Source organism: Tasmannia lanceolata, unplaced genomic scaffold (genome assembly GCF_043159265.1).
Source record: "Tasmannia lanceolata isolate RefF3 unplaced genomic scaffold, GAP_Taslan_0.1 ptg000015l, whole genome shotgun sequence".
NCBI lineage: Eukaryota > Viridiplantae > Streptophyta > Magnoliopsida > Canellales > Winteraceae > Tasmannia > Tasmannia lanceolata.
In genome coordinates this window covers 33,678,947-33,693,734 of record NW_027518692.1, presented here as the reverse complement: position 1 = coordinate 33,693,734, position 14,788 = coordinate 33,678,947, and the positions used below count along the sequence as shown (strand labels likewise).

The following is a 14,788-nucleotide window of genomic DNA, read 5'->3' as shown; positions in this document are numbered from 1 at the left end:
ACCTCAGGGTGAAGCTATGGAAAGATTGACACTATCAAAGAGGCTCACTTTTTAGCAGAGTTTTTTGTTTTAAATTGAAAATTGACATATCTCATTAATATTAAGGTAGCATTCGGGACCAGGAGTCCCATCCTATGTTACAAAATATTAAAGAGTGCTGGCACGGACATACCCGAAACCAATTAGAAAATATAGCAGAACAAGTCAAAATGCAATAACCTTTCTTCCTTCCATCAGCAAGCTTTTTAGCAGATTTTGTCTTATTCATTTAATTCACCTGAGGTCGCATTTCTCTCCTGCAAAAGTGAGCTGCAAAATGGCTTTCCACAAAATTGCCCCGAGCAAATCCCTTATTATTATTATTATTATCATAAGTATCCAAGTGGCCCCTTAGGTTGCATTCAGAGGAAGGGGTTCTGCAGATTTTCCGTTGCGGAGAATAAAAAAATCTGAAAGATGCAGTTCCACAAATAATCAGACCAGCCCATTTCCCCCTTTCCACTTCGCGCAAGGCCAAAAAATGCGGAAAAATGAGATTTTCCTAAGCATCCACGCATATTTTCGAGAGAGGCCTTGCCCAACATGCCCTTACTGATTCATGTAATTTTTTGGCCGCCTCAATTTTGTAATGCATTACTATTGTATGAATTTTAATTATAGTCAGTCCAAGATGATCATAAAAACTCTTTTTTTTTTCTCTTGACAGGTTATAAAGAGAAGAATTCATGTACACATGCATGAATAGATATAGAAAATCCATCAAATGGTTTTAATTTTTTAAACATGTTCATATGCATGAAAAAAATACATGTATGCATCTATATTTAAAAAATGCATTTATTTCCTTTTGGTACTCAAAAAATGCATTTATTTCTTTTCAGGAAAGGATGTCTATTCAGATGAAAGTTTAATATTAATCTAATTCTAAATTACAGACATTTCAATTTTTCAAAAATAAAAATAAAAATTATAGACATTCTCAAACAGTTTCCAAAGGATGATGTCAGCACCCCTGAAAGGCTTGAGAGGGATCACCCAATGATACTTGCCTGAGTAGGGTGGTTCCATATTGCCAACTACTTGCAGTGTTTCCACCAAAAAAACTTCAGTAGTGATCATCAACTTGAACTTCCCATGATTCCCCTTGAAACCCTTGTCCTGTGGAGACTTTTGTAACAGCATGTTTAGAACCCTGTGTTAAAAAAAGAGATGAATTTATGTAATATAATTGACTTAGATACTATATCTACCAAAATTTAAAATGAATAAGTATGACTTAACCAAATGCATTTGTGAATTGTGAAGCTAATAACAGAAATAGGCACGAGGCTCGACCGGATCTGGAAGAAAATGGATACCTTCTTTTCCAAAAAGTGGTTGATTTTTCATGAAATTGCGGAGGAGTTACCTAGTTGAGTTTTTCATCAAAAGGACCATGAACCCAATGCGCCCTCCAAACAATTGAAGGTGACAGAAGACGTTCTGTCTTCCACCCTAATAATTGCAGCTGTAAACAAGCAGAAGGCAGTCACTATTGGCATTAGAAACAGCATACACAAACCTGAAAATCTGAAATGTAAAAGGAATTTTATTTTTTTTGAAAGGTAAAATGGAATTTATTTTGGCTATGTATACATTCAAAGAGCGATGCTTGTTAAGTTTAGAAGAAAAAAATTTGATATATATTTGTACATTTGGTATGTAAATCTACCAGGGATAATTATTGTAAACTTGGTTGTTTATGGAGTTATGAGACATAGTTATTAGCTAGGCCTTAGATATAAATCGACTAAATTGAATTAGACCAGTCCCTTAACGATCCGGAGAAGAATTTTCCCCACTCATTCAAATAGAGAATGGTCTTTCCCCTTGAGTTCCAGGAAAAAAGTGACCTAAAATTGTAAAAGAGCCGCTGGAAAGAGAAAGGTACCTTTGCTCTAAAATCATCAAAGTGTTTATCCTTCCACAGTCGACTTCCTGCATGCGCGGATTGGGTTTTATCCATGAGACTTGCGATAACAAGTGCATGGATAAATGACTGTAAAATATCCGCAGGTGTTGACTGCTTATGAGTAATCACACTGATAACTCCTTTTCTCTCCAATAGAAGGTATTTTTCTGGGAAATAAAAGCAAAGATCTATATGAGAAATTTTCATCAGCCTAGGGATTCAAAAGTTGAACAACTCGGAACCAACCCGCAAATTAGTCCTTTGATTCGAAGTTCAACTCAATTGAGTAAATGAAGAACTCCCTAATCTGAACCTACGTCACAAATATCTCCGATATTTTCAAAATATTGCGTTTTTATCATGTTTTTAAATTTTGGTTTTGGTACCGGTTTCGGATCCCACCGAAATCGAAATTTCAAAATTTCGGCCGAAATCCAGCGAAACAATAAAAACAATATTTTATTCGATACCAAATTTCGGTAATTTAGGTTGAAAATTTTGGCAAAATATTAAATTAATTAAAAAAAAAACAGGTTTTGGGTGAAATTTCAGAATTTCGGATGAAATTTCGAAAAGAAAAAAAAAACGAAATTTCGGACAAAATAAAATACCATTTCGGGTATGTGACATTTCGGTGTCGGTCCCGACCGAAACCCGAAATTTCGGATTTCGGTCGAATTTAAAACCATGGTTTTTATCATGACATTTTGATATCTCGAAATTTAAAAAATATAGCGATATTTTCATTTTTATCATAAAATATCGCAATAATATCATGATATTTTATTTTAATATTTTCTTAAATTTTATATATTTATATTTTTTTGAATAATTTTATTTTTACCATTTTTCCCAATATAAACCCAAAAAAAAATTAATATATCCCAATATTTTCCCTTGCCGAGAAATTCCCGAGAACAATATTTGCGACATAGATCTGAACAACCTGACTCTTTATAAAACTAGAGTTTGGACTAAGTTCTCAATCATCAAGTTTTTCAAACATCAAAGTATGATAAAAAGATCCTACCTCTCTTGTAGTGAGAACCTGCCAAACGTAAGAGCTCCATCCTGTTAACCATTGCATGAACCATCAATAATGGTCTCATGTCAATAAGAGGATTGTAGTTAGTAACTCACATTTCAGGATGTTTTAGTGACGAAACCTTCACACCCAACCGTACGTTTCGGTGTAGTAATTTAGCACTTCCTGAACTCCATGAACTGGCCCAAACTGGTAAAATGTGCTCCATGAGTGAGACCTGTTGCGGAGAGAGAACTAGCAAAATATCCAAATGGAGAATTTCAGCTTAAGGATAGAAATAATTTGAAAATAAAATGTACATATTTCATAAATTAACAAAAAATCTATGACGACGTATGTGAATATAAAAGGACAAATAAGTTCAGAAAATTAGTACAGAAACTAATGTTTGATGGGTTTCATGTATCACCTTGGCCAGTTTTCATGAAATGATACAAAAGAATTGAACTCCTTTCATTGTTCATTGTTGAAAGTGAGAGGCATCGGACAGCCCTGTAGTTTGCTGAAAATAGCAGGCCAGATATTTAAAAATTGAACACAAGCATGGTCTCAAATACATGCACGGTTGTGTTGCATGGATTTGGATTCAAGTATCAGGATCCGACATGGATTCGAGGTGTCGGATTCGGAAAACCCCAAAAAGTAGAATTCATGGATTCAGTAATTTTATTAAATAAAATAAAAAATTTAAAATGTAATATATATATATATATATATATATATATATATATATATATATTCATGAAAATTTAAGGGTGGAGGGTAGAGACATTAGGGTTTTTATTAAGAGAGTTGAAGAAGAAGGGAGAATGGGGGGTCGATGTTCAAGGGGGGAGGGTCAAGGCGTTGGGTTTTTTATTAAGAAAGGACGAGATGTGTTTTTATTAAAAAAAAGCTAAGAAATGTGTTTAAAGGGAAAATATAAGGACGGGATGTGTTTTTATTAAAAAAGCTAAGAAATGTGTTTAAAGGGAAAATATATTAGATTCGCATTTTAAAAGAGACAATGAAGTGTCGGATTCACCATAAAAAAATATGATTCGTGCGGGACACAGTTACGAAAAGAATCCGGCTATGTCCGATGCGAATCCATGTCCAATTTGCTTGTCGATACGTGTCGACACGGATTCGGCATAGGGGGCAAAGAATCCATGCAACACACGGGCTTGACTGCACAGATATACACCCAGCACACCGGAACATTTTAATGATGCCTAGCCTGAAATACTAGTGAGAAACTTCCAAGGTTTGACATGATAGAAACATAACTTACCGTACATATGAAACATGGTAAGAGACAAAAAGGAGAACCAAATAGCTAGAGGGTTTCCCCTGGTGATGTGAGCCAGAAACATTCCCAGTACCATTCCAACCATTGTTGCGACAGTTTCTTGGCTTCCCTCCTGTCAAAACTCCAGGTTAATGGACCAAGCATTTTAAGTTAATTTTGTCTCCAACTGTTAATGTGGATATGGTACCTTCGCAGAGATATCGGCAGCATTATTCTCAAGTGAAAAATGTTGCGTCAAAGCTGCTCTAGTTGCTCCACTTGCAACACCAGCTATACAGGAACATGATACAAAAAGGGATCCATGAATATGACCCAGTCATCCCAAAACCAAATCCAGAAACTGCATATTTAGATAATTCTTAAGTGACTAAGAAAACATGCCACCATAGCTATCTATAATCAAAATGTGAAGTGAACTGAAAATTCTGGAGCATTCAAACTCTTATAGACATAATTGCATTACTGAATAAGCAGCATATGCTACAACTAAGGTCGGAAACCGCATTTGACTGGGACAGCCGGACAGGAAAGTCTCGAACCAATCATTGACTGCCACAGAAACGTAAATGGGAATCGCTCTTAAAACAGGAAATGTAAATAACATGAACGGAGCCTTCCTAATGAACCACTTAACACTAGTGAAAAATAAACAAAATTCATAACAACTCTTTAATATTAAAAATGGAAAAGTACCCAAAATTTGGGTGCAAACAGATCCTCAATGCCCCCCTTGAAGACATTATCAAAATATCCATGTTCGGCTATTGGTTCTTCTTTTGACTGTGAACTATGATGGAGGTTGGTGGGGTTGTGGCCTTGTGGGAACTTGTGGCTAATGTAGAACAAGTCTACGATTGATCCTCTGATTCCAATTTATTATGAAACTTTACCAAAACAAAATGACCAAAAATCTGCGGGTAGCTTTTGGTTACAGATTTTTTTTAAAGAATCCATAGCTAGATTCAATACAGAAATAAATTTCAACAGAAAATATATCACAGGACTCACTTTTTGCTGTAAACACTTCCAAATGATGGAGTGTTTAAACAGATTAGGGCTTCGGTTGATTACAAACGTAATCAGACCCAGAGAAAATTCCTTTCAAAATAGTAACAAGAATCTTCAAGAGGTGCACGCACGCACACATTTAATTGCGTGATTTTCATAACTGATAGACCCCACCAAATTAAACGATAAACATAAACTGCTGACTTAAACTAATGACGGACCCTACTAACACAAAGTAACTTAACAGAAGAAATAAAACAGTAACTAAAGGAAATAAAACAGCTGCAACACATCAGAGTGGGTGTGTCAAACAGCTTTCTCATGAACAGCAGCCTTGAAGTGGGCCCATAACCATCAAGACTTTCCTCATCAACCGTAATTTTTCTGCCATTCTTTGTCTATTGTTGTCGCTCAGACCTTGGATCAGGGACAACATCTATGTGAGATTGTGCTACATCATGGGTCATTCCCATTTGCAAAAGCTATAGATTTAGGCATGATGCCTAATCTCTATGAAGCGTGTCGACAGATTTATGCATGATGCCTAATCTCTATCAACCATTTCTTCATTTGATGGGTAAGTTGGAACTTAGAAAAACGATACCCTGTGCATTAAAAGAATGGCTCTCAAGCAACTAAAGGTTTGAATCCGCAAAATCTTGCATGCCTCAATGGAGACACCATTCCATTTCAAGAAGATCACCATTTCTTCATTTGATGGGTAAGTTGGAACTTAGAAAAACAATACCCCGTGCATGAATGGCCCTCACAACCTAAGGGTTTGAATCTGCAAAATCTTCTCAAGTTTTCAACCCCTTAATCAAGAAAAGTGGAATCAGCTAAATCACAAAATTAATGTCGTACTCCAGAAAAACAGCTGCGTATGTTTTCTTCCAGCATAAGTTCATGGTCAATGTGGTTCTTTTGTAATATACATAGGAATATACAAACAGCTGTTTTGTAATCGTTTTGTAACTAAGATCTTCTCCATGAATTTTTCCTGAACAAATTATGCATTACTGTCACCAAGTAATTAAAAAACACTATGGAAGCAACCAAACTTATTCCCAATTGTTCTCCAACCACCACACATCTATATCAAATGTATCTTTCTTGTGGGACAACAAAACTGTTATCAATACAAATATTTCCATTATATGATGAAAACTAGTATCAGTTCCACACTTCCACATCCAATTTTTTCACATAATGTTTATGTAACTGACGTATTTCTCATGTCTAAGGGCATACTTGTAATTTTTATACATCTTATATAAATATGATTTTCGTGTGGGAGGGAGAACAATTCTCTCACATCATTTCTCTCATCTTCTATCTCTTCTCTTCTACTCTATTATCCAATGTAGAAGATAACATGGTATCAGAGCTAAAGGTGGAAGTGATTGTCTCGCTCCATCCTTAAAGGTACCATATCCTAGTTTCCCATCTTCCTCTTTTTTTTTCTTCTTGGTCCCTCAACCCTAACCCTAGCCGACCACCCCTTTTTCCTCTAATTTTTGGGTTTTTCCATAAACCCTACTACTAGGAACATCATGCATACAGCAGTGCTTAAGTTGCAAGACCCTTTTTGGTTTAGCTTGTGTATAAAAAAGTGTTTAACAAAAATGCTAACGTGGTTTTATACTGGAAAAATTAATGCAGCATATTCAATGAAATACCACAAACATGCTATGTAGCAAGATTGCAACCTTCCATCAGAAGAATAGCAGTCAAGCACTTGTTAGCAATTTTTGCATGCCATCTGATGACCTGCAATATTTTAAGTAAATTGAGGTTTACAGCAAACTTACTGAAAGATCTCGAGATGCTCCCTAAACAAACTATTATGACAAAGGCTGAAGGGTACAGAGGAGAAACAAGGTCCATCACCATTCCTGCAACCACAGTAAAAGGCTTCATAAAAGTGTTTACAAACACAGATTAAATAAAGGAATGAAACCCTCACACAAAGCAAGCAAACTAAAATGGAAATGAAACATCCACTAGAAGATAACAAACATCTTATTGATACAGAATAGTTGAAATCTTGAAAGCTGTTACATTCAACCACTATTCAAAGTATATGCAATTTTGGTTTCGTTCTCGACCGAAACCCGGAATTCGGATTTCAGTCGAAATTTAAAACCTTGGATTCAATCATATATTGCATGAGGTTTTAAACCAAAAAAACAAATGGAAGGTTTTTAGTTGTCTAGCGAAGGTTCATTCCATATCACTAGTTCCCAAGAAGGATTGACCAAGACTCGTGATAGATGTGGATCGAGGTCGCTCATTTATTTATTTAGGATGATGATCAACACCATCTTTTTCTAATCACTCTAGAAGAAAGGAGGATATGGAATCAGTATCCTGAGAGTTCGCAAGATGGTCACTTCTCTTTTTAAGTATGTGACAAACACTGCCAGAGGAGGTGGCATCTTCCATAGGAAGGCCAAGATATTTGATCGGAAGGGCAACTTAAAGAATGAATGGATTTTAATGAATAGATACCGCCAAATCTTTTTATCAAAAAAATATATATAATAACAAAAATTCAAATCCTAGAGTTGGAGGTGTGCACTAGCGCTTGCATGAGCGCATGCACGCGTGTGTGAGAGAGACGGGGAAACAGAGGAAACATAGGTCTGAATAGGAGAAATAACAGGAATGTCAATGTAAATGAGAAGCAAATTATGCTAACTTTGTGGCAATCCAGTCAAATGAGCCGTTTATGCATCTCCCATCTCAAGCAATCAACAAGCAAAAATGAGAATTTTGAGGTATGCAGCCAAATGCCCAAGACTCTTTTGATAACTTGATGGAACTAGAAACTCAATTGGGAGGAAACTGACTAAAACTAAACCAAGTTCTTGTATGTAGACTTTAAGATCAACACAAAGGAATTCAATACATACACTACAAATATATAATATAGATACATACATATACTTGAATGTAGAGAGCGAGAGAGATACATGCACACATGTACGCATGTCAAAGTTCCAACGGTATCATCAAATGTGTATAATTGAATCTTCAAAACAGATGAGTGGTTTGAAGAATACCAAGATCATTCATAAAGTCCGCAACTAAACGCCACATCTTGGCATTGCTATCAAGATTAGAACCCTGGAAAATGGTCATTTATGAAATGGCATGTTTAAATTATAAGAGAATAGTATGGAAGTTAAGAGAAGGGCAATTAAATAAGCAATGATGAATATGATAATAGTAATTAACAAAATCAATTGCGCTTAAGGGGTTGGTATTGCCACCGTTATATTAGACATACCACCATGTCATGTTTGTCGAATCGGAAACAAGATGAAAGTAAATCAAATAAGATCACTGGCATAGTTGGGAATGCCTAATTTATGGATGGAAATACTATGTCCTAACTTCTAACCTACAATTAAAAAAATACTATGTCCTAACCTATAAAGGAACAAGGTTTATAAATTTTGGTTTTGGTTTTGGTTTCGGCGAAACAGAAATTTCGGCCAAAATTCAGGAAAAAAAGGCATTACATTATTATGCCGAAAGTTCGGTAATTTCAGCAGAAATTTCGGAAAAATAGTAACTTTGTGGAAAAAAAATTCATTTCCCCAAAATTTTGGCCAAGATTTCTGAAATTTGGGATATTTCCAAAATTTCGGGTTCTTGTGATTTCGGTTTCGATCCCAACCGAAATCCGAAATTTCGGTTTTTCGGCCGAAATTTAACCTTGTAAAGGAAATAGTTTTTGTATGCAATTTTTTTTTGAATGGTGAAAGGATTTCATTACTAAAAACGAGACCGAGAGGGTCTATGAAAATACAACGATGAAAAGTAACCTGAAACTGAGAAACAAAGTATAATGAAAATCAAAAGGTAGGGAGGAAGAAAAAGTTTTTGTATGCAATTATATAGGGAAGAGAACCAAACAATGATGGTTCCCATAAAAGCCTCCATTTTTCCACAAGGAAAACTAAGATGCCAAATTTATTTTTAACCACTACAATAGCAAAATTATCATTTAGAAGAAGTACAAGTGCTTTGAAAACTAAAAAAGTCCAACTCAACATCTACAATTACAATAGATTAGAATACCTGGTAAAAGGTGAATAAGATGCCTCCAAGCATCCCAGTAAAATCCCTCAAAAACCACTGTTTGTAGTTTCCAATCAAAAGACAATTGTTAGCACATCAATAAAAGAATGTAATTAGCATAAAGTGAAAGAAAAAAGGACTGACAATTTGAAATTAAAAAGCTAATATTAAGTAGGTCAAAGAAACAAGAATAGAAAGTTGATCAAATGTCAAAACAATCAATTCAATTAGGTCCCACTTTGTTCTCCTCTTCCCGAATTTAGCTAATCAAAATCATCAGTGGAAAAGCACACATGGCCACAAATCATGGTTTCCTTAAAGACTACAAATTTTGTTGAGACATCAAGTATGAAATCAGTTGTAGCCAATTTTACTCATGAAACACTTAGCTAGTTTATCTTTTTTTTGTAGATTTATTTATTGCATTCAATATTAGATGGACTAGCCAAAATTAACTTCCTAATCATGAGAATACAGCAGCCGACCCCAACTAGTTTGGGACAAAGGTTTAGTTGAGTAGAGAAAACAGCACAACAGAAATATAAATGATCCAAAAGACCATAACTTGTATGTACATAGTCGCAAAACTTTCAATTGTGAGTACCTACGTCCCAAAGGTACATTTGTGACTAATAATTGGTTAAAGATAGCATAAAAAAAGATGTCATGGAGGCAAGAATTAGATATAGATATTAGAATAAAAACATGTTACACAAGAAGTACCTGCTGAGAGATATTTTACCTGAAATGTAGCACCAATGACAGTAGCAGATTTTTCGCCGACTCCAATAGCACTCAACAGAGCCTAATGGCAATTCGTAAGGTACACAAGCATTTAAAGTAACAAAATTAAGCCTTAGTGAGAAAGAAGAATTGAAATGGTCCCATTGGAGTATGGACTTACTTGGGTTGAAAGCATGCAGCGAATATATGTTGAAAGTCCCTAAAGCAAATTGAATCAAGCTTTAATGCACAACTAAGTGGCATCATTTGATTGCACCTCGTAAAAATGTTAATCATTACCTGCAAAGAATCCCACATCTGGAAAGGAACATAATCAGGTGTTACACTACTCGGGAAGCCCTGTAATTTCAAAAACAAACCCAGATTAGAACTAAATTTGTCTCAAGATAAACATCAAATGAAATGATATGCAACTCTATTAGTCCAAAGCAGAGATGCATAACACATCAAAACCTCTACCCATAAGCACATCAAAAGGTCTGCCTAATGACATTATCAACAGATAAATTCAAAATTTTCAAATACAAACTTTATTGCACATAAATATTCAACTACAATTAATTTTCCCCTTTTCTTTATGCATTCAGAATATTTTTACACCCAACTTTGAAGTGAATTTGAAAAGACAAAAAGAACGATCGGATCAGCTCCAATGCTCTGAGGAATTGACCTTGCTCCCCCTCCCAAGAAGATCAAATTCCACAGGGTAAGTATTTTCTTTTAGGCTCTGTTTCTTTCAACGTAAAAATGGACGTAAAATTTGTTTTATGTTCATTTCTACAACTTAAAACAAATTTACATCGATTTTTACGTCAAAAGAAACGGAGCCTTACAATCAAAACATGACTGAAAAGACAGTGGTCGTGTTGGTGCACAAATACTACACACTATTCATACAAGATAAAATATCCTTCGGTTGAAGGTTTTCAAATGCCTTTCCAATTAATAAAGATGTAACTCGATTCCGTATAATGTACGAACTATAATCAACCGACTGTTAGTTCGATTGCCTTGTGAACAAGGACTTCAACAATTCGTTTAGTGTAAAGAGAAAGGAAATTCACCAAAGAACTCACAATCAACCCCATACATGTGGAAGCAGGAAAACTTGAAATTCTGACGGGAATTGGATTTGGGTTCCAGGCAGTCCTTTCAAATCAAAGTGGTAAAGGTCTAGAAGGTAACTCAAAAATCGAAAAGAAAAGAAAATCCTGCCCAACCTACCCAAACTTGAGCCCTTGCACCTCCAACCAAGACCCTTGCAAAGAAGACCCGGTGTTTGGAAAAGAAACAGAAAAGCAAAACCCTCTCAGAGACCCATTTCTAAACCAGACTCCCTCTCAAAGCAAATGGAGTGACCTCTTGAGTAAATCGCCAAGTAAACCCCTAAAGACAAAAGTGGATTTCCACACCCCAGAGAAAGTTGAAGATGGTTCGAAAGAAGCCTACTTCTATGAGGAGGACTGTGAAGAAGCAAGAGAGAAATGGCAACACTGTCTACTGGGATACTTCATGGGAAGGAGACCGTACTACGTAGCCTTGAGAAATCACTTACTGAGAATTTGGAATCTCAAAGGGGAGTTCCAACTAATCGCCCTCCCAAATAGCCTTTTCTTGCTCAAATTCTCTCTCGGGGAAGATTGTACCAAAGTACTGGAATCACCAACAACCACCTGCAGAGGAAGAGCTCTTATACTCCAGAAACGGTCCCCTGAGAGATCCCTCAAGTGGCAAAAGCTCTCATCTATCGCAATCTGGATCAGATTCCCCAGCCTCTATCTAAGATACTGGACCACCAAAGGTCTTGGAAAAATTGCAAGTTGCATTGGGCGCCTACTATTCATGGACTCACAGACTGCAGAAGCCTCAAGGCTCAGTTATGCTCGTGTGTGTGTGTGTGTGTGTGTGTGTGGAAATATCAACTGATGATCCTCTTCTAGACTTCATCCGCATACAAACCCCCATTGGTCCTCACACCCAAAGTGAGGAATATGATTGGAAGCCTCATGCCTGCAAGCAATGCAAGGACTTCAGCCATACTTCGGAGAAATGCCCCCACAATCCAAAGCCTCAGACCATCCCCTACCAGATGCTCAAGCAAGGATGGGTTCAAAAAAAGAAAATCACAGGAAAAAATGCAGATGATCCTTCAGAGATGAGCAATAGCAACAAAGCTGGTGAACACCATATGAATCAACAAGGTCCAGAAGGAAAAATGCAAGGCCCCGAGGACACCCAAGACCGAGGCCACGCTAAACAAACCAGCAGGGTTCAAACCAACAAATCCTCTACCAGCCAAAATGAAACCCAGCATGGAAATGACTTCAGTATTCTCGAATCCCTTGACCCGGAGGAGGGCATAGAGATCTTAAATCAGACCCAAGAACGCAATTCATATGCTGTCCTCGGGGCACTGAATTAGAGGACTAGTCCGACCCTAAAGAGGTTCCCTCCTCAGAAAAGGCAGACAATCCAACAAACACAAAAGGTCCCAAAGAAGCTCGAAAAAAAGAAAGTATCATAAGCGGATGAATGTCATCTAGTCCACCTGATCCCAGTCGAGCAAGAGGATAGTGAAGAAGGGAATCCAGAACTTGAGGAATCAAATGAATCATGGCAGGTAATCACAACAAAAATTGGCCAAGATGCTCACAAATAGCCCAAAAAAACCCTACCAAATTAGTTGATTATGCAAGTCACAAGTAATGAGCATTTAGATCTCTTAGGCTTAGTGTTTGTCACTCATATGTAATGAGCCTTGGTTCTCCCTCTCTCACACGTGCCGAGTTAAGGATGGTTTTTATGCCTATTATTGTATCATCTTTCTCTTTATCAAATAAACCGGTAGGGGTCCCCCCGCCAAACCCCGGCTTACCCATCAAAAAAAAAAAAAAAAAAACAAAGAACAGGACCAGAGAATACCTTCTTCGAGGCAATATTCATTGATGTCTTCACGGTACACAATCGAAATGCATAAATAAAGATTAATGGAAGTAAATGAAGTATGTCGCAAACTACTCCTAGATAAAGTAAAGGATAAAGATGTGTGTTGGTGATGATATATATCCCTTTGAAATTCTTCTCCTACTTTATTTATAGTTTATACACTTTGGCCCTGGTAGTTGTTGATTAACCCTTGTGTAACTGGTCCTCCTTCTGCAATCAACATGTGATCTATCTTTCAAATTTTGAATTTGAGGCTTTTGCAATTAGCATGCGATCTTTCTTCCAAATTTGAATTTGAGGGTGTAAACAGGTTGGCATCTAAAAATCATATATTTCTTGCATATCATTTTCACTTATTTTTTTATCGATTAACAAAGAATATTATAACAAGGGGAAATGAAAAGAAGAGACTGAAACTTGTACTTACCTCTGGTACAAATGCCCCAAGAATCTGCCCCCATAACTCGCTCAATCGACTGCTAGATCTGTTCATAGAAAATTAGGTCAAATGAAGAAAACAAGATACAGAGGAAAATCGCAAAAATGAGAAGAAGACAGTAAAAATCGAAAAGTTGAGAGAGAATGAAGAGAAAAGAGAACCTTTGGATGGAAAAATTTGAGGAATTTGCAGTCAAAAGAGCTGTTTTGGAGAGCTTCGAAGAAGAAGAACCACTCCATTCCTCGATTGTGATCCACGAGGAAGACTCTTCTTCTCTTTCCATGGACAAAATTGAAACTGTCCAGCGCTTATCAGTGATTTTATAGACCGGGGTGGCAAATTGATCAAGAGATCCAGACCGTTCATTTTAGGACGCACGTTTTTCAAACGATTTGGTGGGCCCGGTTGTGAACTAGCAAGAGAACAAAAAGAAAGTGGGGTCTCATGTTTAATTGATCCAAACCGTTCATTTGATAGCCACGTATTAAATATGAACCGTTGGTTGTGTGTAGTTTTTGACAGTCCGGAAACGCATTTCGCGGGTGACTTATGCATGCACGAACAGCCCATCAAGGCTCACTTTTCAGCAAATTTTGTCTTATTCATTTAATTCATCTGAGGTGGCTTTTCTATCTTGCAAAAGTTGGCAAAATTCCCAAACAAATCCAGCAAAAATAACATACTGCTGAAGGGATATTTGCTATAGGCAAAGGTCTGAGTTGAATAGCTTTTTGCGAAATTGCCTAGCAAATACCATACTTGGATGTTCAAATTGGATTATTGGCAGTATTCTTGGCCACTAAGGTGAGTGTAAAACTATAGAAGATTAAATAGCGGCGTAAGCTTGTGGAGTAAATGGTTGTTTAACATGGTATCGTATCTAAGGTGAGGGTTGAAAACTCTTTGATATTAAAAATCCACATGTAATGGCTAACTAAAAACAAAAGAGGGGTCACATGTGCCGCGTGTAGGGTAGTGGAGCTCACATGAAGTCCTCTTGTAACAAAAGATCATCAATCGTAACTTTCTGCCCTAATTTTTGGAGTTTTAAAATGTACGACAAGCGTTAGAATCATCCTACAGAGAAGATTTTTGTGACACGGCTAATGATAGTCTAACAAATGAATGGCTTGGATTAACCAATTATTTGGGGGCCATTGTATCATGTTCAGCCCAACTTCTTAACAAAAGAAAGCTCCACACATAAACGGCTAGGATTGTCCAAATGTAAAAAGTAATCCACCCCTCAACTTGAGAAGTGAAATATGGCAGATA

The 14,788-nt window shown here is 36.6% G+C and overlaps 1 protein-coding gene across 4 annotated transcripts; it reads right to left on the bottom strand.

Moving 5' to 3' along the window:
• Positions 1-823: 823 nt before the first annotated feature.
• On the bottom strand, positions 824-13,801 carry RUS3 (root UVB sensitive protein (Protein of unknown function, DUF647)). Of its 4 annotated transcripts, none has more exons than XR_013234824.1 (16): positions 13,675-13,801; positions 13,502-13,559; positions 10,408-10,467; positions 10,289-10,327; positions 10,127-10,189; positions 9,385-9,441; positions 8,361-8,424; positions 7,107-7,190; positions 4,475-4,557; positions 4,270-4,399; positions 3,406-3,498; positions 3,092-3,230; positions 2,982-3,022; positions 1,931-2,118; positions 1,359-1,507; positions 824-1,192 (listed from the first exon to the last, which is right to left on the bottom strand). XR_013234824.1 is itself a non-coding variant. In XM_077355243.1 (16 exons), exons 1-15 carry the CDS (start codon positions 13,794-13,796, stop codon positions 1,409-1,411), a joined length of 1,320 nt encoding a protein of 439 aa, XP_077211358.1. In that variant the 5' UTR covers positions 13,797-13,801; the 3' UTR covers positions 824-1,192. The 4 variants fall into 4 exon arrangements, 2 of the variants coding, with proteins under 2 accessions (XP_077211358.1, XP_077211359.1); XM_077355243.1 differs by having other exon boundaries at positions 1,409-1,507; XR_013234825.1 differs by lacking the exon at positions 1,931-2,118.
• Positions 13,802-14,788: the final 987 nt, after the last annotated feature.